The sequence below is a fragment of the Phoca vitulina genome, unplaced genomic scaffold (genome assembly GCF_004348235.1).
Source record: "Phoca vitulina isolate PV1807 unplaced genomic scaffold, GSC_HSeal_1.0 scaffold4, whole genome shotgun sequence".
NCBI classification, from domain to species: Eukaryota; Metazoa; Chordata; class Mammalia; order Carnivora; family Phocidae; genus Phoca; species Phoca vitulina.
This window is the reverse complement of record NW_022589707.1, coordinates 71540884-71565161: the sequence shown is the minus strand read 5'-3', so window position 1 is coordinate 71565161 and position 24278 is coordinate 71540884. Positions and strand designations below refer to the sequence as shown.

Sequence of the window (24278 nt, the reverse complement as noted above, 5' to 3'; positions counted from 1 at the left end):
GTGGCAGGTTTGATCTCTGCCCTTGAACAGATTAAACCATGAACTAGATACCTTTGGGGTTCCTTCCAAATCTATGCTTTTCTTTTTTCAATAATTACGTTCAGTTGGGGGTAAATAGCTGCTGTGAATTATGTGTGAGTCTATCTTCTTAATCTTTTGACAAGTAGGGTATACAGATGCAAACAAAGAAAAAAAGGGTTTCGAACAATGGTATCATGATAAACAAGACAGAAATACCTGGATTATTACAAAACTTGATCTAGGTAGCTAGGGCAATTAGCATTCATGTTATGACCTTTTTTACATAAGAAAAAAACCCTTTTTTGCATTTCCTACTTTTGGTACAAGTACATTCTAGAGCAAATAGAAATACTACATTATCTCATGTTAGAGATAACTAGTTCTGAGACGGGACATTTTGCCAGAATAGGAAAAGGAATTGCATTCGAATTGTTATTTTTAGAAAAATCACAATTTGTCACACTTGAATAAGTTCTGATAAAAAGGATGTACCTAGCAAACTGTCCCCTGTATACTTATTCAATGTTATTTCCTGCTCTTTTTTGGAAGTTCAGCTTTTTTCTAAAAACCCACTACAATCTCCTTATGTCTTGACTTTTTGCATCAGCCTGCAATGCCCTTGTCCTTGTTCTCCCTTTACTGAAGTCCTACCAGATGAGATCTCACATCTGCCAATAAACATTCTTCAAAGATTCTAATTCATACTCCTTCTTCATTTTAATAATTAATTTGGTTAAAATTCTAAAACATAAGAAGTATTATTTTAAATAGAAAATACAAACTATAAAACAAATCTTAGCATAATTTTAAGTATTTTTGTGGTCAACAAATTCCTCTTCAGCATTAACTTTTATTTTTAATGTTCTATGTCCCTATATGATCCTCATTTTGCAGTCGTATTTATATATAATCCTCCTTTGAGAATGACCACTTTCCACTTCACATGTGAGGGTTAATAAATGCCCTAGGGAGGTTAACCATAAAGGAATGAAACTAACCCCACCGAATATTTTTTCATAACTGTGTCACACAGTATAAAGGGCTTCCACTTCCTTTACTAGAATTTATAATTTGGATACATTGGTAACTAAGTGATTTTATGAAGGAGGAAATTGTAAATCTCTGTTTGATGGGCTTTTTAAAAGGCTGTTTCATATACTAGATGTTACCAAAGATGCTGATCTGGAATTTATACGAAGTGGAGTAGTGCTTAAAAAGTATTCTTTCACAACACCAAAAAAATAGTATCAACCTAAAAATGATTAAGCTTATGGGTAACATATTTTTGAATAATTTTGGAATTATCTGTGAACTGGCTATTTATGGCTCTCCTAAGTTAGAGAAAGATTCTTTTGTGCCAATGAAGTATAGATTTTCCCACGTTTCTCGTACAGAATGAACACCCAGAAAAGACCAGTTGGCCATAGCACAACACATTTATCCATTTATTTATTGAGTTCCTACTCTTTGTTAGGTACTAAGATATATACTTGTGATACAGTAATGAGTAAAATACTGTCTCTATTCCCAACAAGTTAATCCTAGTGAATTTAATATATAGATAATTGTAATACAACGTAAGTAACTGTTATAAAGTATGCATGCACTGCTGTGAAGGCTAATAGAAGACTGGCAAAGGCGTATCATGTTTAAATCAAGTCCTAAAAAATGAGCAGACATTAACAGTAAGCAGAAGAGGAAGGGAGGATGGAGACAAAAGAAAAAAGCCATTCTAGGTAGCAGAGGCAAAGTACAAAGGCTTGGAGGCAAGAAAAGGCTTGACAGATGTCCAGAATGTCATGGAGTTCAGAATCACTGGAGATTGGACCTCAAAAAAAGATATGTAACAAGAAAGAAGGGTAAAAGTAAACGGGGCTCAGATCACGAGAAGTCTAGCATACCATGCCAAGAAGTATGCATTTTCTCTAAAAAGCTATGCATATTCTTCCATTAAAGATTTATTTTGGAGAATGAAATGAGTAAGATTGGCATTTTTAATGATCATTCTATTTGTAGTATGACAAGTAAATTGGATGACAGTAAGATATTAGTCAGGAGGCTATTGTAATAAAGCAGATGGACCATAAATACATTAGTGGGACCAGAAAGATATAAATTGATGTAAGAAACAATGGATATGTAGTGTTCTTTGGACTTGATGACCACCTGACTCAATATTATTCTTAGAGTCATTTTTCCTCTACATTCAAAATTCCTAAAAAGTGTAAGGAGCTCATAAACTAGTAATATAGGAAAAGAGCACTTGATGAAGCCAATCTTATTAACAAGAACAGAACAGAGACCAGAAATAAGTTTGGTTAAAAAAATAGTTTTTTCATAAATTTAATTTTAATGACACATACTTTTTAACATATAAAGTCCTCAGTGAATTATTTTTCTAGAGCTTACTATTTGACTTACAAGGAGTTAATGAAAAAAATAATTCTGAAAAATCATATGCCTCTTTTTTTTAAGATCGCAGTACTTTCTACAAATACCCAGAGAGACTGGCAAATCTACAAAATGACAGCAAATTAAAGTTACAAAATTAAGCAATCACAGCTATGGTGGTATTTTAATTCTGCCATTCTGTTGTGGTGACCATTCCAGATTCTTTTTAAATAAAAATTGTTAAGACATTTAAAAAGTCTCCTGTTTATTTTAGCTGTGAAGAAAGGTTGTGTTTTATTTTTTCATATTAAAGAATTTCAAATTAACCATTCACTTACTATAGTTATATAAATTATCTCAGCAATGTTTATGAAGAAAATCAGCAATGACTTTTATTGGTCTACATCTTCTCTGAAAGCCAAAAGCATATATTCTATATATGCTCATTTAAAAATTGTCTTAAATGTGCGTTAACCTTCTTCCAAATACTGACATTCTAGAGAAAGCCCATACAATGTGTATTTTAAATTAAAAAAATACACTTTAAATGAGTTTCTATAATGAATACAAGTTCTACCATTTCTAACTAGTTTCCTAAAGATAATAAATGTAAAAACTGATGTTAAGAAAAAATAAACACAAGAGCAGAAAGAGTCTTTCAATTTAGCAGTGTCACTCTGGAGCTCACGTCCTTTTCCAGGACACCACACACTGTTACTATGCTTATGATTCACGTTCTACATTAGAGAGAGCAGGAGACGGTTTTCCTTCACTTCAACAAATAAACCACACACGTGAAATAAAGGAACGTGCTGGCTTAGAGTCCATGTGAAAATCCCAACTGCAATCTCATCGTAAACAATAGGTCGGCATATTTGCCAAATTAGCTGCTGTCAACTCAGGTGGCTTTAATAAATAAAAGTTGCCAGTCGACAGCACCACTATTCTGAGGACAAGGCAGGCATCCCTTGAGTATTGATTGTGGTGCTCCATTTAAGGGGGGCAGGAGGGCGGTAACAAAGAGGAGCATGATGGGAGCCCTGACAGCACGGACAGGATAACCATGGCAGGAGAACTGTTCACCCACCGCCACAAAGGGGCCTGATGACTCTCTTTTAAGCATGTGGGCGTCTGCCATGACTTACAACCTTATGGCATTAGAGAAAAGAACTACAACTAAAAAGTGGAAGATACAGTCAGATGCAAATACTTTCTCCCCTCCTCAGAACATTCAAAAATGCAACCGACTTGCAGTGCCCGGCTGGCTCAGTTGGTCGAGCATGTGACTCTTGATCTCGTGAGTTCAAGCCACATGTTGGATGCCGAGATTTCTTAAAAATAAAAAAAATTAAAAATGGAATGGACTTCCTTATCAGGTAGGGAATTCCCTTTCCATGAGAGTGTACAAATTCAGAATGATAAACATGTCTGACTCCCTGTCTGGATGCCATGCATGTGATTAAATCACTGAAATCCCTACCTTCGAGAAAATTCTCTGATTTGGGTAGAATTCCACGAGCTTTCCTAAGCTTCAGTCTTTCTCTAAATGTTGATATTTATTTTGGTTGGAATAAGATATTTGAAATCCTATGTGAGGGGCGCCTCGGTGGCTCAGTCGGTTTAGCACCCGACTCTTGGTTTCCGCTCAGGTCATGATCTCAGGGTCCTGAGATCGTGTCCCGCATCAGGCTCTGTGCTCAAAGAGGAGTCTGCTTAAGATTCTCTCCCTCTGCCCCTCCTCACTATTTCATGTGTATGCATGTGCGTGCTCTCTCTCTCAAATAAATAAATCTTAAAAAAAAAATCCTACATGTGCAACATTGGTCTTAACCGCATAAGCATACTGATTGTTTTTCCATATTCCAGCAGTTATTTCCTCCCTCCCTCCCTCCCTCCCCCGCTCCCTTCCTCCCTTCTTTCTCCTCCTCACCCTCTCCATTTTCTCTCTCCTCTCCCTTGCCCCACTCTTGCTCTCCAGTGCTCTCCACAGCTCCTTCCCTCCCCACCCCCCGCTCCGCCTTTGACTTTCCTTCTATCCAACCCTTACTTAGCATTTACCATGCGTCAGACACTCTTCTAAATGAATTCAAATGTTCTTTCAGTTAATCCTTATCATAATCAGTAGCAGAGGGGCAATTTATTTTCCATCTATTTGAGTCAGAGAAAGGGTAAGTAATGTGTCCAGTATCACACTAATAAATTTGTTTCTGCAGCATTTGTTTTCCAAAAGGTGCTTCAAAGTGGAAAAAATAACAGTGTGCAAAATGAACTTGAGCAAGCCAGGTGTAAGAGTCACAGCCAGATGAAGACAGCATTTCAGAAACAATATCATTTACCTCTTTTTTTTTTTTTGAAGTTCAGCAGAAGGAAAGATTATACAAATTAAATGAAATAATAAAGTTAGGAATGGACCCACCCCAAATTATTTAGATGCCAAAGTAAGTCAATCCCAGCTGTTATTCTTTGCTCTGGCTGCCATCCTCAGCAAGAGCAGCATGGGGGAGTGTGGGCAACCGGCTGCAGGAGCAGCTGGGCCTATTTGTTAAGAGGAAAAAAATAGTCAGTGAAGACAAAGGGAAATTGCGTGGCTAGCAGTGTGAATGGAAACTTGGAGCCTGGCTGGGGAACCTTAGAAGTGAAATGCACCAGAGCTGGAGGCAACAAAATTGCAGTATTCTGCAAGCTTCCACCAGGGCAGCACTCCCTCCAGCAGGGCCTTTGCAGGCAAGAGTTTTATTCCAAGACAGTGAAACTTACCAGTGATCAATTTTGTATACATTTCCTTATCTTACCAGTATTTTGGACATTCACAACTAAAGCAATATCAAGATCTGTGCTAACTATGCAGTGGCTATATATTAGCCGACTAATGGGACAAATGGCACTCTAATCTGAACAAATATATTCCTATTATTTTATGTTCGCTCATATAGGCATGCAAATGCCTAGGAAACACAATTGTATATTCCAAAACATAACTGCATTCCACAAAATCCTAGTATTCTGTTATTTTGCATCCCTTGAGACCAATATTATAAAAGGCATCTAATGTGTTTCTACTGCTTTATTTGCATGTGGACTTTCTCATTGTTCTTAATTTCCTAATCTTTTATTTTTATTCTTGCCTAATTTTATTACTTTAAGTCTTAGAGACTTCTCTTTTTTGTTCTCCAGATTTGAAAAATTCTTCTACAATCTTAAAATACATCAGACTTCAGTTTGGGCATACACATTTTGGAGCAAGTAAAAAACATTTGGCAAAAAAATCTGTCAAAAGCAGTGCCCAGTACGTAATTTTTGTCTTATTTCTGAGAAATATAATGACAAAGATATAATTACATTCTTTTAATTATAAGTGTAATTGACTTAACTCTACTATTTTTCTTCTTCCTGTGGTTATCTAAATATTACAAGGGAATTCTGCATTGGGGAATTACTAGAAAATCAAAGCATATTAATGTGTTGAAGTTTAAACATATTAATTTCTCATAATTATAACAATATACTAATTGATATTTTTTGGTGGCTCGTAATATCCATTCTAGTATTTCACAGTCCTAGCTTCTCTCTTCTCTTTCTTTATTCTGGACAATTAAAAGGAAATATTTTGTGTCCCCTTATTAATAAGAAGGTGCAGTTATTTGGCTAACAGTACGTCAACTAAAATGATAACATTTGACTTTGAAAGAAGATTTTTTTTTTCTGTTTAATTTAAATTTTAAACATGGGTGGTATGGCTATTCTAAGAATACACCATATGGTTAACTCAAGTTTAAGCAGACCCTTAAACTGTCAGCAAGCTCAATATTTTAGTACCCGTTCTAAGCAATTACAAAGTATCTGTCAGATTATCACTCATCTGACCAGAAATATGTGTAACATTCATGCACTGTGATAATGTTGAACTTGAAGTTTCTTTTCCTTTTTTTTTCTTTTCATAAGGAAAAATAAGCTCTATCAGTTTCATGAGTAATGATAGAGCTATTTCAAAAGAAATCATTTTTATTTTCCATTACTTTCCACATATTTTTAAAAATATATTATTTTGACCTTGCTCAAAATGATCAAAATGATCCTATTCTATGTGTTGATTTTGACAACTTTAGTTTCTAAAAATAAAATAATCAGGTGCTTCCTGTTTCCATATTTATTTACTCCTACTAGGAGAATGGGACAGTGGCAAATGTGTGCTTTCTCCTGAGTTAACTTCACTTTTAACCTTACTGTTTCTGTCCATTAATTTCTTCTTTTATGTTAGGTATATTATATTTGTGTAATTAGTATGGTGCTAAAAAAAAAAACCTCAAGGATACAACGATTTCAAAATATATTGTCCATTTTTGTTAGATAAAATCTTAAGGTAAATTTTTTTATTGGTTCTTTCTCAATTAACTTGGGTTGGGAAATAAATTGAAAATACCTTGCATAAACTAACTTTAATTATAAAACTTTTATACATCGTTTATTCTTCTCACTATATTATTGCCTACAGCCATGCTTTTAAAATAATAAATCCACAAGACAAAGGCAACATAGTCAAATTATTCATAAGCCAACCTTTGCACAGGGATAAAGTGATAAAAACAAAACAAATATTCTTGCTTTTGTTCATTTAGAATATTCTTCAGAAACAAAGGTGTTGAGTTATTACCCTTTTATGGTCTTGCCTTTGTTTTCTGCTTTGTTGCTGATTTCATGCATTAGCTCTTTGTCTCTCTTCATAGTTCATCATTCTGGAAATGAATGCAATGTTACACTGGACACTGGAGATCATGACTGAAGCAAATGGGAAGAAAAGATGCTTGAAATGTGACATCGATCACGTAATGGCCCAGATGAGTTCAAACCACCCTCTGCCAAAGCCTTAAACTGTGCCTTCCAATAATATACAGACATTTCCTGAATAATTTTAAAGCAGTTCTGGATTTCTCTTCAAAACTTTAGTAATAGAATACCTGAAGCCAAAGTAGGGCCTAACATTTTGGAGCAGGGGCAGAAGAGAAGTATTCTCATCCATTTTCCTGACTTCTGAATGCTCACCCCCAAGCCCTACCACCTCATTTTGTGCCATCCACATTAGGAACCTATTTAGATGTGGCATCCAACAAAAGAATTCAGATTGGTGACATTAATGTGAATAAACATAACAATTACATTCTATACATTAAATGCAATCAATGAAATAAATTTATTAAGTATCCAAAGTACATTCGATTCTAAGGATTAAGCAATAAAATAATAAATTTGCCTTCAAAAATTGCAAAATTTACTTGTGAGTTTATATTAATCATATTACTCCTGCAAAAAAAGTGAGAACTGCTTAAAGTCGTATAGAAATGGGGGCAATTTAATTGAGCATGAACATAGAACATTTGTGATACTATTGTGTATCGGAAAGCTATGAACATAGTAGAACTCAGTGACTTATATATCAAAGGGTAACTGTGTTTCTAGGAGGACACAGCACATAATATGCAGTGGGATGGTGGTGGGAGGGTGGCAGAAATGGTGGCAAGACAGGATTAGACATAGATCATTTGCTCCTCACTTCTTACCGTACTCATCTCCAAGACTGTGCTCTGGTTCTTCTTCCCAACCCCATGCTTCCATAAATTATGTGTGTTAACTTTCCATATAGAAAAAAATCCTGCTCCATCATGACTTGTCTCTTCTTTTTCTTTTTTTTTTTTTTAAAGATTTTATTTATTAATTTGACAGAGAGAGATAACGAGAGCAGGTACACAAGCAGGGAGAGTGGGAGAGCGAGAAGCAGCCCTCCCGCCAAACAGGGAGCCCGATGAGGGGCTCAATGCAGGGCTCCATGCGGGGCTCGATCCCACACCCTGGGATCATGACCTGAGCCGAAGGCAGACGCTTAACCGACTAAGACACCCAGGCGCCCCATGACTTGTCTCTTCTTAAAACTAGGCCTTAAGCTTCTCAGGAATAGTGTTTGAGTAGAGATGGAGTGAGTGAGTGAGTGAGTGAGTGAGTGTGTGTGTGTGTGTGTGTGTGTTAATAAACTTATTTTAGAATAGCTTTATTTTTTTTTAAGATTTTTATTTATTTATTCATCAGAGACAGAGAGAGAGAGAGGCAGAGGCAGAGGGAGAAGCAGGCTCCCCGCTGAGCAGGGAGCCCGATGCGGGACTTGATCCCAGGACCCTGGGATCATGACCTGAGCCGAAGGCAGACACCCAACTGACTGAGCCACCCAGGCATCCCAGAATAGTTTTAGATTTACAGAAAAGTTGTAAAGTTAGTGAAGACAGTTCCCATATATCTACACCCAATTTTCCCTATTAACAGCTTACATTAATATGTGTACACTTGTCACAATTAATAAACAATTACTGACCCATTATTACTAACTAAAACTCACACTTTATTCAGATTTCCTTATGTTTTTAACTATTATGGTTCCAGGGTCCCATCCAGAAAATGCATCACATTTACAAAACTGTATTTTTTATTCTTAAAACCCTAGCATGATAGTCAATATCTAAAGCTTGGAAGAAGCTCAGTGAGTAGTTATGGAGTAAGTGAATGACTGAATAAATGGTTCTTAAAAAGATACAGAAGCTTCTAAATCCCTGAAAGGAAAGATCAGGATGTATAACAAAAAAAAAAAAAAAAAATGAAGTGATGGGGCGCCTGGGTGGCTCAGTCATTAAGCATCTGCCTTCGACTCAGGTCATGGTCCCGGGGTCCTGGGATAGAGCTCCACGTCGGGATCCCTGCTCGGTGGGAGGCCTCCTTCTCCCTCTCCCTCTGCCCCTGCTTGTGTTCCCTCTCTCACTGTCTCTCTCTCTCTCTCTGTCAAATAAATAAATAAAATAATACATTATATGTTAAAAAAAAAGAAGATAGTAGGAAGGGAAAAATGAAGGTGGGGAATCGGAGGGGGAGACGAACCATGAGAGACTATGGACTCTGAGAAACAAACTGAGGGTTTTAGAGGGGAGGGGGGTGGGGGGATGGGTTAGCCTGGTGATGGGTATTAAAGAGGGCATGTACTGCATGGAGCACTGGGTGTTACACGCAAACAATGAATCATGGAACACTACATCAAAAACTAATGATGTAATGTGTGGTGATTAACATAATATAATAAAATTAAAAAAATAAATAAAACAAAAAAAAAAACCTTAAAAAAAATGAAGTGGACCTAATTTTATTAGTCCAAGAAAACATTCCCCTGAGAGATGAATGAGTTCTGGAATCTTACAAAATGCTTTTCCACAATTCACCAATATTTGATGTTTTCTCATCTGAACTCAATGATACCATGATGTGTCACAATTTATATCATCAATGGTCATTCACAACAGATACAATGTATATGTTAAATTATTACCTATATATGTCATCTAGTAAAAAAAAGTAGGTAGAGAATGGTATAATAGATACTCATGAATTTAAGTATATTTATCAAGCCCAAGGGTGTGATTTGGAAATCTGAATAAATGACACCCTCAACCTATGTGATGGACCTAAAGGGGGAAAAAAATGAAAAAGGTAACGTGAAAGTGAGGCTCCCTTGTAGCGTCACCCCACTGAGCCCACCGAGCATTTCTCCCGCTCCCGTGGAGCGAGCACTGAGTCACCTGCAGGGCTTGTTAAAACACAGCTTCCGAAGCCCCAGAATTACTGATGCAGAAGCTTCCCAGGGATGTTGATGTTGCGAGTCTCTGACACTTTGCACAGCACCCCAGTGCTTATCCCCTCTGGGACCCTCATTCAGAAAAGGAACAAAAGAAAATCCCCAGTAACTTCATCTCCTCCGCAATGAAATTCAACTAAGCCTCTGTCAGGTGAATTTCTGAGCAGTGGCTCTGCCTCTTAAAAACATAACACAGAAGCCAACAACAACAAAAAGTTTGGTTTTGTTTTTATTCACTAGATACTAACCACTCAGCCTTTAATTACTGGCTTTAGGAATGATCTGATTAAGTCATTTTATTCTATTCGCCAAGAGTCTTACCAAGTAAATAAAATGAAATAATAAAATAAAATAAAAATACTCCTTGCCCTCAAAAACCTTAAAATGTTTAAAGACAATTACATAAACTAGGGAACATCATGAGCCATCACAACACAATATCCATTTCCATGATACATTTATGTTTTCTACAATAATCATTTGGGATTGACAGTGTTCATTAGTCTCTTTGCACTTGTAAGAAAAGTAAGCCTCAGAAGTTCAATGATTTAGCCAGAATAATACAGCATCAAATAGGATATACGCACTGTAGATTCAAACCCAGGATTTTAAAACTGTGAGCCCGTACTTACTCTTTCCACTAGAACATACTGTTCCCTAATAACAATTTTAAAAAATATTTTGGAGAAATTATACACACTGGGAGGTCTCATAAGGGAAGGAACAGAGTCCTACAATTCTGGAATTGGAAAGAATCTCAGAAATCACATGGTCCATAATAAACTCTTGGACTCAGGGTTAGGAAAAAAGCCATCAAGAGGCATGAAGAGCTATATGCAATTCTGTCAGCACAGTTCCTCTTTGGCTTTAGTTCCACAGTGCATCTTGAGCTTTGAATTTAAAGCCCTCCTCATTTCCCATCATTTCCTGGGAGGGAATTGGCCAGAAAGGAAAAGGTCAGTGTCCCTAGCTGACCTCTATTTTCCCCTTCTTTGATTCCCATTTTCTTTGCTGCTGTTCTTTTTGGGTTCTGGAGTTAATCTGGCTACCTAACATAACCACTGAGACTTATCCTTTGGGATGCTGCTCCTCTGTTCTACCCTGTGAATAAAAGCCTCTTTTTATTCTGGTTTCAATGAATTAAAACTCAGAGAAAGTGGACTAAAATGGACTAGAAAGAGATAGGCTTACATAAAGCATATGCTGACTTACACTTAACCCAAGTTGAGCCAGAGGATGGAGGGCAGGCATGTCCACTCCTGTTGGGTACCCTCATTCCTTCCCACTCCAGTCCCCACAGCCACGAGAGTCACAAGGGGCCTGGCAGCATCAGCTGCCCACTAGAAACACAGGCTAGACAAAGAGGACAAGTTGTCCAGGTGGCTAGTAAGCAAATACTAAAGTATTTGCCACATTTTCATATTTCATTATTTCCTAAGTCATGAATTTCAACAAATTTTGAATGCCAAATGAGTATAATTAAACTTTGATTTTTAATTCAAAGGTCCTGTCTTTCTATTCATTGAATTAGACAACAAAAATGAAACGAATATTGAAGATAAACTGAGGGCCAAAGATATACACCATTCACTACAAATATGTTTTCATTCCACTTCTGGCCTAAGATGGGGCAGAAATAAAAATATCTCTCTGGAAAAAAAGCGGAAGAGGAGGAAACGGGAGGGGATGGTGGTGACAGCAACACAGTGGGGTAATCAAAGAATGAAGTGATAAGAGAAAAAAATGGGAGGGTGTGGTGATCACGCAGGAAAGACAAATGCAGCAAAAGGTAGACTAAAGAAAAAACAAAACACGAAGAACCTTGATGATAAACGTGCGAATATGGTTAACAGGTCTGGAGGATGTCCAGAGGCTTTGGCCGCTCCACTACCACGCAGCCCTGAGAGGAATGGAGGGGAACAGGGAGAAAACACCCTAGCCTCTCTCCTAATGCATGTCTTACCAAAGGAGCCATAAATAGTTCTTCAGGATTCCTTAGTTTCCTTGGTACTCTTCACCCCACCCCCCACCAGGCTCTCCTTTTAAAAACAGGGCTCTAAATCATTTTGTTTCATTTATATAGCCACTCAGTGAGCATTATCGAACACCTACCAAGAGGTGAGGAATTGCGCCCCACACAGCTTTCCTACCTGTTTGTCCAGGGGAAGGTAGAATGGAAAGCTTTCTTTCGCTTTCAGTGCAAGCAGTACATGCTAGGCAGATAGCTGTTTCCAAGACACTGTTTTGTTTAACTTTTGACAGTGTGGTCTGGTCTTAGTAATATTAGTTCTACGTGCTTTACAAAGCTGGGTCTACAATAACCTTTGTCAGTAACTTTGGTTTATTTTGTGGCTTTGCTCTGCTATCTCCAAGGTGCCATCCGGTGAAGTTCCAACTTTCCTCTTCCTTTAAGTTCCAACTTCCCAATTAAGGATAATTTAATTACTTACACTATCAAAAAAATAATTCCACAGTGAGTTACAAACATGGGAGACCCCAATATCGCTTGTTCCTTCTAGTCATCTACTCCAGTAAGAGCTGGATTTCATGAAAGAAAATCTTTGCTTTCAAGTAAAAAACCATACTGATTTAAAGATCTTCCCTTATTTTAAGTCATAAGTTAATAATTAACTTATGATGGTTTTGGAATTAGAAAAAGGGAACCAGGGTAGACTAGTTCTCTCTGAACTTCTTCTGATTCATTGAATAACCTCTGAAAAGTTTCCCATGCTAAAGTATTTGCCACATTAATTTGCATTGTCTCATGTAATTCTTTCAGTGTAATGCAAGTTACATATTACCCCATTTTACAGATGAGAACATTCATAATCAGAAAAGATAAGGACCTTAGGATCGTACAGCCAGAAGCAAGATTCACATTCAGTATGCCTCATCCAAAGTCTAGAGTTTTTAGGCCAATGAAAATAGAATGTGAGAGTGTTTTGTAATTCCTGGGCCTACGCTATTCTTCTATATGAACTGTGCCAAAGCCATGAGCTAAGTCCTTGAACAGAGAGCAGTAATGGCTGAGAGTTTAGTTACCAGGAATAGAGGTGGAAATACATTTCTAAGCCCCAGGAATCAGGCAAGTCATGGATTTCTCTTTTCCTCTTCCACACTTGTGGAAGAGGCAAGATTACCAGGGCAAGAGGGCCATATAGCGGGAATACCCTGAACCAGGCATTAGTATTAATGGAGGCTGAACATTTCTTGAGTTATCAGTTGCCTTGGCCATCACCAGGGCCATGCATGTGAAGTCAAGTCATCAATTCCACAGACATCTCTGTTCTTGAAATCAGCACATTCTTCAGAGACTATAACACTGCGTTCAAATGTGGCATTCACACATTCTTTTCATTCATAGTCCAGAAAATCCAGCCTATACAATATTCAGTCTTGTCATTGTCATCCTTATCATCCTTATCAAAGAATAATGCTTGCCTAAGTCCAAGAAATAACTAATGACATTGATAGTTTCTCTTATGCTTCAAATGTTACTTAAAACCAGGCTGCGAGAAAATCATTATTAAAATAACCATCATCCTTTGTAGAATTTATATAATATTCCAAAGTGTCGGATTTTGTGCTAAAAGACTACGACCACCATTTAGCCCCGCGTCTTGAAACTAAGAAAATAATCTAAATCTTCACTCTGCACCTTTTGGAAAATGTTTTAATGGTATGATTTCACTTTTGTTTTGTTTTCAATTCTCTGAGCCTGACCTTACAAAACTACTTTAACACTGCGGTGGCTATGGATAAAGGGGCATGCATGCATGCAAAGTGCCATTTCTGGATTCCAGCAGACTAAATTCCTCTACTAAACCACAGAAGAGTTTGACACACAAAGATAAAGGAGTAAATCTTTGCACGCTCTCCCACTAAGAACTCCTAATGATGATTCCAGTAGATATCTTTGAAGAAATAGAACTGATCCTGCAGATTGCGAACAGTAATTTCCACCAGCAATGACCAATTTGATGTTTGGTTCTTTATTATGTGGCCATAGAACTGAGGCCACCAAGTTGATCTCATCCCAGAGAGACCCCCTCTATGAAATCACCTCAGGCTAGGTGACAAATCTGACATAGACGGCAAAGTAATAATAGGGCAACAAATTTTTGAAAGAATATTCCACTGTGACAACATGACTACTGCATATATTTAATAGTCAAGAACAAGTATTGGATTCTATCTTATGGACAGGACACTCTCCTCATAAGACCTGTAAGAAATGGTTTTATGCAACTAAGTTATTTTTTCAGTCTAAAATTGGCCCAGTTCATTTATAAATTCCATTTACTGTTTTTGCTAGCTCTGACCCTACCGCTATATTAAAGGACAACAGTTTTCACAGTGTAAGACCCAAAATCCAGATAAGGACTAAATAATTCATATTCACTCAGGGACTTCAGTATATCCATACGCACTTCTGTGACACGTGGGCAATATGTGTCCATAACAAACATAAAAGTATGAAGAATAGGCCATCTAAAATCCTTACATGGACTTCCTCTACAGAAAGTATATTCTGTGTAAACTACACTCAACAAAACATTGTAATTCCTTTCATCTTAGTCCGGTGTTTTTAATTTAATATAAACTATTTCTTAATAAATCCATCACTTAATTCTTACTGACTCTCCCTGATAGAGATCTGGCATGAAGATCTGTGTTTACTCTTGGGTCCTAGTTTAACTACTTTCTTCATGAATCATGCCTTATGACCAGTTTTTATTTATTGATCGCAGAAAGATGTGTGACTAATGTCACTATTGATAGTACCCAGTTACTGGCTGAGCTATGAGCTGGGTTCGGAAAAACCGGCCTAGTCACTGCCTCTTTTTTTATTTGCGCTGGATATGAAATGAATACCACACTTCCAGGATGATCACTTAAAACTTTCAGTTTGGGGGCGCCTGGGTGGCTCAGATGGTTAAGCGTTTGCCTTCGGCTCAGGTCATGATCCCGGGGTCCTGGGATCGAGCCCCACGTCAGGCTCCTGGCTCAGCAGAGAGCCTGCTTCTCCCTCTCCCTCTGCCTCTCCCCCTGCTCATGCTCTCTCTCTCTCTCTCTCTCTGTATCTCTGTGTCTCAAATGAATTAATAAAAAAAAAAATCTTTAAAAGAAATAAAATAAAACTTTCAGTTTTTATTGTGCTCTTCTAGAATTCTATCTCAATTTTCTTCCATATAAATTGGAAAAAGTTCTGAAGGTTGTGGTGTAAAATGAATATGTATAATTAATTGATACACTACACATGCTATTAAAGCAAAACTATTGGCCATGAATCTTGGAAAAAAAAGACACTGGTGATTCAATCATCTTCTAAATTATTGTAACCAGAAGCCAAAGGTATGGAAGATGGGAGTTAGAGTGAATGCCACTTATCAGGATAAACCATACATTTTATGCTAATTAAGACCAACTTCTTCTGTCTTCTATATTAACATTATCCTAGCATTTATTGATATCCAAACTCATGCCATTCCTAAAGGTTTTTCTCTTTAGGACATGTTTCCTTCTAACCTTCTCAATTTATATCATTCTTCAGGAAACATTAATAAAATAACTTTTAGGTTATAAAGTACTTTCACAGTTTTGTCATTTCATTTGATTCTCTCAAAAACTCAGGAAGATATACAGAGAAAGCACCATTACTATCCCTATTTTTAAATTAAGGAAACTGAGGCACAGACAGTTACCATTAGTATAAGTGGAAGGACTAGAGGTGGAGTGAAGACCTCTGACTCTGAATCCTAAACTCTCTGAACTATGACAAATCTGTTCTTAATTGGTTATAGCTAAATATAGACAGACTAATTAATACTCTTCATCCCACTTTTTATATGTACAGATATATATTCAATGCTCAAATCCACTTTCATAATGTCAACATATTTTAGGAATGATCTTCTGCCATAGTTATGTCTTTACTTCGTTATCTCTTCACCAAACATCCTCTGATTACACAACTACTCTCCTTGGCTTCTGTGATTGTCATTCTTTACTGGGTCTTTGATTACCTACCCCATCTGCCAAACTCCCTTGATTGAATTTCTGGGGTTTTCCATGTACATTGGGATTTCTTCTTTGACATGGGGCTTTGCTCATTTGTTTTTTCTTCTTTGAGCTCCATTATCAAGAGGGTTATTTTTGCCTTCCCTGTAACCTCATTAATGCAGGATGGTGAGAGATAAGGAGAGAACGGACATCAACAGAGAGAAGTGGCTGAATCTAGTAGGACTCTACTCCCTTCCTTCTCTCTCTCCCTCACTTCTGTCATGAGGATCACGGCTATTTTTCAAGGAAATCCTTGGGTAGCATATTATAAATTTGAATTAATCACACCAATATTATCCTCTTTAGGGTACTGGCTATAAAGTTGGCTATAATTCTTAACTATGCATAAACCCTTAAATATTTGCCTAGTACAGTTAATGTCAACTCAAATCTTGACTGAAAAGTCTTATAAAGCAGGACAGCACCTTGCTATATTTTTGTTAACCCAATTTATCTTATATGTATAAAATATATTAAAAGATATGTTCATTGTCTCAACAAGAGTAAATATCTCACAGCTTTATCCACTAGGCTTGCTCTCAGCATATTTGCTTAACATCGGAGTGGAGTGGATATTCAGTAAGAAGAGGGAGGAATTCAGTATTACCCCACTGCGGGTGGAGGGTAGTGGGAAACAAGCAAGAAGATGCTCTGTATCTGACACCAACTTTCTACCTTGTCTTCCTTCCTTCTCTGCCTTTTTTCCCCTTTTAGCTCTAACCGTCTCCCCTCCTCTTAAACTCTGTTTTTAGAACATGCCTCTTCCAGAGATAGAGAAGGATGGAGGAGAGAGGAAAAGGACATGTCATGGGTATTTTCATACAATTTAGCTCAAATTTTTATATGACACTGAAATTTTGCCTCCTTTTTGGGAAGAGACTCTAGGCTTGTGGTCTCAAGTGCCATCCTGATAATGGAGACCACCTCCAGGGAGCCTCCCAGATTTATCTGCTGAGGGCTAGGCAGCAGTTCAGAGGTGTGACATTATTTATATCCAGGGCTCCTTATTTTGGAGGACCATGTACTCATGTATAATATCAATCAACTAACTGACCCATTACTAAAATGTGACAATTTCTGATATCACTGAAGATAGCAAAAGATTATAGTCTTAAATACCACCCCCAAATTTTTTGGATACCCCTAAAATGTCCACTGAATTCCAGAAGGTAAAGAGTAAATGGGGGCATCTTACAGTGGACTGATGGGGCTGCATATTCTTAGTCTGGCAGTCCTCTGCTTTTGCTGAGGCACCTACGGTAGGCATTTACTGCTTAGGTTACATCTCTGGTATGATCTCTCAGCTGATTTTGCTAGCTAGCTAAATTGCACAAGTGAGAACATTCTATTTTCAGGTAACTATACACTGTCTTTGTATAAAAGCACAACAGTGAGCATTTCAGCCAGTGCCATTAAATAAAAAGATTAAGAAAAACCAAAGGGGAATTTGGTGGTAGTTTTCAGTCCTATGTACACATAGAGACTAGCAGTTCTATTCCCACATCATGTAACACAACCCATAAAATCAATTACAGTTATTCCTTTGATTAAGAGAGGTGTAATAAAAAAAAAAAAAAAAGAGGGATGTAATGAAGATAAGTCTGATAACAGTATTTTGCATAGCATTTAGATGCATTAGAGAGTTTTGGTATGCTCTGACCAAATTATAAGCTCCCTGATGAAATACTAAAAGGAGATACCTTTGAAAATACCCTAATATTGAACTACTAAAAACAACTACCCTAATAATAAGGTATAAAAGGTTAACACCAGGTGCAGTAGAATGGTAGGTCACCAAAACTGGCAGTTTATCCTCTTGTCTACACAAGAAAAACAATCCATTTATTATGTTCTTTTTCTGACATCTTTCTTTGTCCATAATTTATCACACCAAATTTTTACATTTTGATACATTCGATCAAACTTCTTAGAAATATGCATTTTGATACATACCGTGATACATCTTCCTAATTCAAATAATCAGTGCTAATGCTAGGTACTCTATTTTAAATTCTTTATAAATTTAGTGTCCTTGTGTCTCTTAAACTTATGTTATCTACTGGAGAGTGCTATAGGAAATCTATTTAAATAAAGAAAGTATTCATAGAGTTTTAACTTTTCTAAACATGAGAAATTTCTATAGTCAAAATCAATGGATGATTGTCCAATAAAACCAAAAAATGATCAATCATGTCTTATACAAGTGAGGCTTCCTGTTTTGTTTCTCCCTCTGGTAAAGATTACACCTATACTTTAAAAATACAGGTTTCTCTTCTTTCTACAATAGGGACATTTAAAGCTCACACAATTGAAAAATGGTTCTTCTGGAATTCTTGTTATTGCAACTGTTATCTGTCTCAATGATTAGTGATAACAAATACTTCTTTCTGAAAAATGTATTCCAAATTACTTTTAGGTCAGCAGTCACTTTCTCTACATGTGGGTTTTATTTGTTTGTTTACAGGAAAAATCACCAAACCTATTCATGAATGGCTTTTGCTGGTCCTGATACAAAAGCTATCTTTTGATAATTTATTTATGACCAAATGCTGCTTTCCAAGACATTGCTGCAGAATAAAATATTTAAGCACTTTGACAGATCTTCAGTGAAGCAAAATGAATTTACGTTAAAAGACTAGATGCTAGTGAATAGTATCCTGATACTTTAATCAATGTAAGTCAGTTTACAAGGATTGCTAATAAACTCTGAATATTTTTTCGCCAGACATAAGAGAAAGTCTAATAATCAGTTTGACTAAAAAGCTAATTTATATCACTCGTTAGTCATTTTAATTACATGGTGATGACTGTGATCCTGGGTAAGAAATCATTTTGCTTCTTTTCCCCTCCTCTCATCCCCATTATGGACAACACAAAACCAAAATCAATTGCACCTCTATTTCTAAAGCCCTTCTCCCACATCCTTGCTTCCCAAAAGGCATAAATCGGAATTCAAATACCTACTGCTAACTCGGTGGATTCAGCGCCACAAGGCTATTTACAACCTGCTTCCTGCTCCCTTCTGTTGTGTCTGCTAGAGAGTGAACTTCTCATCAACACAACCTAATATCTACAAGACAAAAATAACATCTCTAAGTTGGCATGCGATTTTGCACTATTTTCAGGTGTGGTTAAGTATTGACATGCTAATTAGAGGTACTTAGAATCTTAGGTCAGTTTTGCATTAATTTTTTTCAGCTGCATTTTAAGGGTCTGTGTTAAAGTGCTTTGATTTCTCTCGCTCTCTTCTTTTTTTAACAAAAGGATCTATAAAGGTGACCTACCTTTATGTGACAGACGTAAGCGGGGGTGAGTGGTATCAGCCGTGTGCCCTCCTATCCAAAGCTCCAGTAAGTAAGCCCACAGGAGCCGGGTGACAAGATTCGCAGCCGATGCCATGCTGCCGTGCTCACCGGGCACCCCTCCGATCCTCACTTTAAGGCGGGTCTGAGTTTTACTTAGGACTCCCCTCCAGGGGCAGCACGTGAGAGGCTTTGTCAGAAATCGAACGCGTTGTCATCAGAAAGCACAGTCCCAAAGTGCCATTTGTCAGGCTGTATTTGGATATGTAAAACCTTTCTTCCCTTAAGACAGTTGTTTATAAGCCGGGAGCAAGAGGACATTCCAAGGAGTGAGCCTTCAGAGCCATGTCCTGTCCAGAGCTCTCTTCAGCAACTATGCCGGTAGACTCAGGAGGAAACTGTATTTTTTTTTTTTTTTTTTAGTCACTTCTGCAAGCGCTTCATTCAGAAAAAAACCCCGGAGCACACGCACTGCTTTCCCCGTGGAGCTCTTCTCTTCTGGCTCCCTGAAGCCTCTCCGAAGTCAGTCTCTTGCACTGACTTGCCAAACAGCTAGTTTTAATTCACCTTTCACCTTGCTAATTAAAAACAAGAAGTGCCATTCCCTCTAGGAGTTGCAGGATCCACCCAGCAGGGATGCCGTTCTGTCAGCGAGCCGTGTTTACAGGGAAAGTTCAGGCAGGGTTGAGCTGTTTCTAGGAAGTGTTTCTGGTCCACGTGCCCTGCTCCCACCCGCCCTCCCAGTATTACTGGCCCCACGTCACTCAGCGCAGGAGACAAGTCCAAGCTTTGATGGGGAAGGCGGATCAGGAGGGAGAATGATCTATATAATAGGCTGATTACTGGGGTATATACAACAGAAGAGGATGGAGCACCGGGAAGGGCTTTTAAATGCTCACTCACCAAGATTAACCCTTGAATAAATGCAAATTCATTTTAAATAATCTATTTGCCACCAGCCAGCACCCAAATTGATTTTTTTCAGTTTCCACTGAAATTGTGGGTTGTTTTTTTTTCTTCCTTCACATTTATGGCTTTTTTAAAATTACTGATTACATCTTAGAAATGTTATTTTCAACTCTCGGAAGGAAAGTATGTTTCAAGAGCCTGAAAAAAACAAGTCACCTGTGATTGTTTCATAAATGTGTTAATACTAAAAAAATTATTTCACTTAGGCAAATTCTTCAAACCAATTAAAAGCAAATCCTTTTTTTTTTTTTTTTAAAGCAAGTCATAAATTTCAGCCCAAGTTTAAGAATACATTCTGAAGTCATTTTCTCCTAGGTAAGGTACCTATGGAAAAGTTTAGGTTCTCTATGTGACAGATCCCAGTAAAGCAGGTATTAGAAGACTCATGATGTGAAATTCTCCTGCTATACACTTTCAGAGTTTATTTTCCAAGACACTATGTTTGTGTAAATAAGCTTAACACAACAGGTCAACCTTACAAACTACTTTCAATCAATCTCAAAAACTAAACCAAACACTCTGTAGCTGTTGGCATGGAAATGAATGTCACTATTTTAAGAGACCAATAAACTTGAATAGGTATGTGATTTGATAGTCAAGAGTTAAATGGTAAACAAATGATTCTCAGCTACAACTTTTCTTATTGTTTTTAAATGGTACCAGTTAAGAGCACTTCTTGAGAATTATGTGTTTAAAATCGTATGATTATAACAAAAAAAGAACACAGGTTACCCTGATATTTTGCATTATATATAAGCAAACGTAGAGCCAGGCATTATCTACCCATTTTCCTAAGCATGATATGTTCTATTACAAGCAGAGTATATTTTAGTAAAATGTAAATGTCACTGGATATTATAAATAATTAGATTTCCAAGGTCTACAAAAGATAACAAACTCTAAACATTATTTAACAGTAGAGCAACGTGAAGTATTTAGAGACTTTTAACCTGGGGTGGTCTCTGTAGGCGCTTGCATATTTTAAAAGCCAGTCTGATGAGCTACAGACCTAAAGGTTGCTCTAAGTGTGATATAATGTACCTTTGGAATCCTCTTTTGCTCTCTTCCAGAACTGAAGTAACTAGAAAGTAAATAGCCTCTTTTATATGTGTTATCTAATGGTACGATTCCAGGAAAAGTAAATGTAGAGCATATAACTTTTATTACAAATATATGGCTAGGCTCATACAACTGAAATTCCACTTAAAATTGTGTAGTGCCTGTTCTAACTCTGTTACGGACCTGAGGCCATGTAAGACATTACAACCATTTCATTAGGATACAAAATTCAGACCATCAATGTCAATGAGACAATAAATGTTACAGATGTCTGTTACATATGTACAAGCTACATACGGAGATTCATCTTTGGTGTTACGTGTCATCCTTCAGATTCAATTAGGGCACCTTGAAGTACGTGCCAGAATAATGAGCTCCTTTGGGCTTCTCAAAATGTGTTTTGGTTTATCCTTCAGTCATCAATGCCTTTGCTTATTCCCTTTAATTCCTCCGTACATCCTTCTACCTTCCTCTCTAGTCTATAATCTAAAGATGATGCCAAAAGAAAAAAACAAAATTATTAAAAATTCTAAACATCCAGAACTAACCATAGCCACAGCTGCCCCTATGTGGTTTGGGCCACTATCGGTGGAATGAAGAGTCTCTGAGACGAAATCAGTCATTTGCATCATAAAATAAAATAAGAAGGACCCTGAGGAGCAGGGTCACCATGTAATTTATCATCCAAACAAGACATGTTTTAAGAGTAAAAGAGCCTTCTATTAATAACCGCATACAAACCAAATACATTATAGACAAATCAGGACATCATGACACGTTACCCTTCATGGGAGAGATTTTGAGGTACCCTTGGGAAACATGGAAATAGAAAAAAAAAAACAGTTAAATAACAAAACTGACCTGCCACATTGAATGAATAGCTTCAGTGAACTGAAGAGCTTTGGGACTAGCAACGGTATCTATTGGTATTACCAATCAGAGGAGCTAAACTGCCAGTTTGAACCACATCAGACAACATGGAAAACCAGGTAAGAAGGGAAATGGCAATTCTTTTTTTTTTTTTAAGATTATTTTAGAGAGAGAAGAGAGAGAGCACACATGAGTGGGGGGATGGGCAGAGGGAGAGAATCTTCCAGCAGACTCCCCACTGAGCGAGGAGCCCAACACAGGGCTCCATCTCACCACCCATGAGATCACGACCTGAGCTAAAACAGAGTTAGACACTTCACCAACTGAGCCACCCAGGAGTCCTGGGAAATGGCAGTTCTGAAGGTATTGCCCGCCAGGTCAAATGTTTCATTCCAAAATCTTAACCCTTTGTTGCTAGGGGTCACACCATAGTAGTGAGGGGAAAAGAGAGGTAGGGGGAGCGGAGTACTCAACAGGATTTCCAGGCTCCCCCATGTGGATTCTGTCACTGGTTCTCCATTTAGTAGCAGAAGAGCAACTGGCCTCTGAAATAATCCTTCCCAGTATGTGGTCCCAGACAATCTGCTGCTGAATCACACAGGGTATTTGCTAAAAGAACACATTCCTATGCCCCATCTGATAGTCCCAGCTTGCCTAAAGTTGTACATACCAAAATTTGAGTTTTACAGTGGTTCCTCTAGGTCAGTGTTGTTAAAACATTAGACATCTGTTCGCTACTCTCACCATTTTTATCATGATAGCATAGTGTTTGCAATTAAAATTTAACTTAAATTTATACAAAACGAAATCATTACCTCATAGGCTTGATGTGCTACTGATATTTTTTCAAACACATGTGGAAACCAACAAAAATTGTAAAACTCTATCTCTGCACGACTTAAAATTATCTCACGTACCATGGGACGCAACACTTACAAATGCCCTCAAGAATATCCATTCTTTCTTTCCTCCCTACCCAGGAAGAGAGGAAGGAAAGAAATATATGAGAGACCATATTTCCCAGCCCCTTGGCAGTCACGTGAAGCCATGTGACAAATTCTGACCACCAAATAAATGTGTCACATCTGGGCCGAGCAGTGAAATGCTCCCACACAATTCTTCTGTCTCAAGTTTTTTCTTGCAGAAAAGGAGAAGCAGCTTGCAGAAAAGGAGGAGCCCTTACCCTGAAATGGTGAAGCTATAAGACTGAAGCATCTTAGATTACTGAATCACCACACTTGGGGCCAGCTGGCCTGAAAGCTTACCTGGACCCGCAGTAGACTTTACCTGAACAGGAACTAAACATATGTTACTCTACCTGATTAGTTACCACAGCACGGCATAGCCTCTCCTAACTACATGCACACACTTTATCTACTGTGCTTTGGGAAACATGCTCTGGGACAAACACATAGCATCAGTCAAGTCACTGATACCACATTCCTTCCTATGTGTCACTAAGACTTACTTCAGCAGAACTTACTCCTAAGCCAGCAAGAGATGTGGATACTGAGGGCTAAGAGATACAGAGAATCCCTACATCACTTTTAGAATACAATGCGATATGCCCTTCATTTTTCCAACTGAACACTGTACCCAAAAATGATGTCATACGCAGTATTGATAGGTGAACAGATAGTACTACATCTTAAGAACAATGATGATTAAAACCATTAATACATCAAAGTATCGCAACAGCAATGATGATGATCCTTTTAGGAACTAAAGATAAACTTTCTCTCCGGTGGTCATGGCATTTCAGATTCACTAATCCTCCTTCGACTCTTGCTAACCCTGCTCTCTGGAGCGTCTCAAATGTCCCACCAATACGACCTGCCACAGCTTGCAGCTGCTGCCATCATTACGACCGGGTCTTACACGCCAAGACTGCTGATGCATTTACTGTTTGGCCAGTGCAGAGGCCTTGCACTACAGATGCT

The 24278-nt window shown here is 37.7% G+C and overlaps 1 protein-coding gene across 1 annotated transcript in view; it reads right to left on the bottom strand.

The window, feature by feature from the left end:
- SEMA3E (semaphorin 3E) overlaps nt 1-20146 on the bottom strand; it is a 247167-nt gene extending 227021 nt beyond the window's left edge. Inside the window, exon 1 of the mRNA XM_032402271.1 lies at nt 19423-20146. Within this exon, the coding sequence (XP_032258162.1) occupies nt 19423-19537 (115 nt within the window). The 5' untranslated portion in view covers nt 19538-20146. The remainder of the gene's footprint in view (nt 1-19422) is intronic.
- Nucleotides 20147-24278: the final 4132 nt, after the last annotated feature.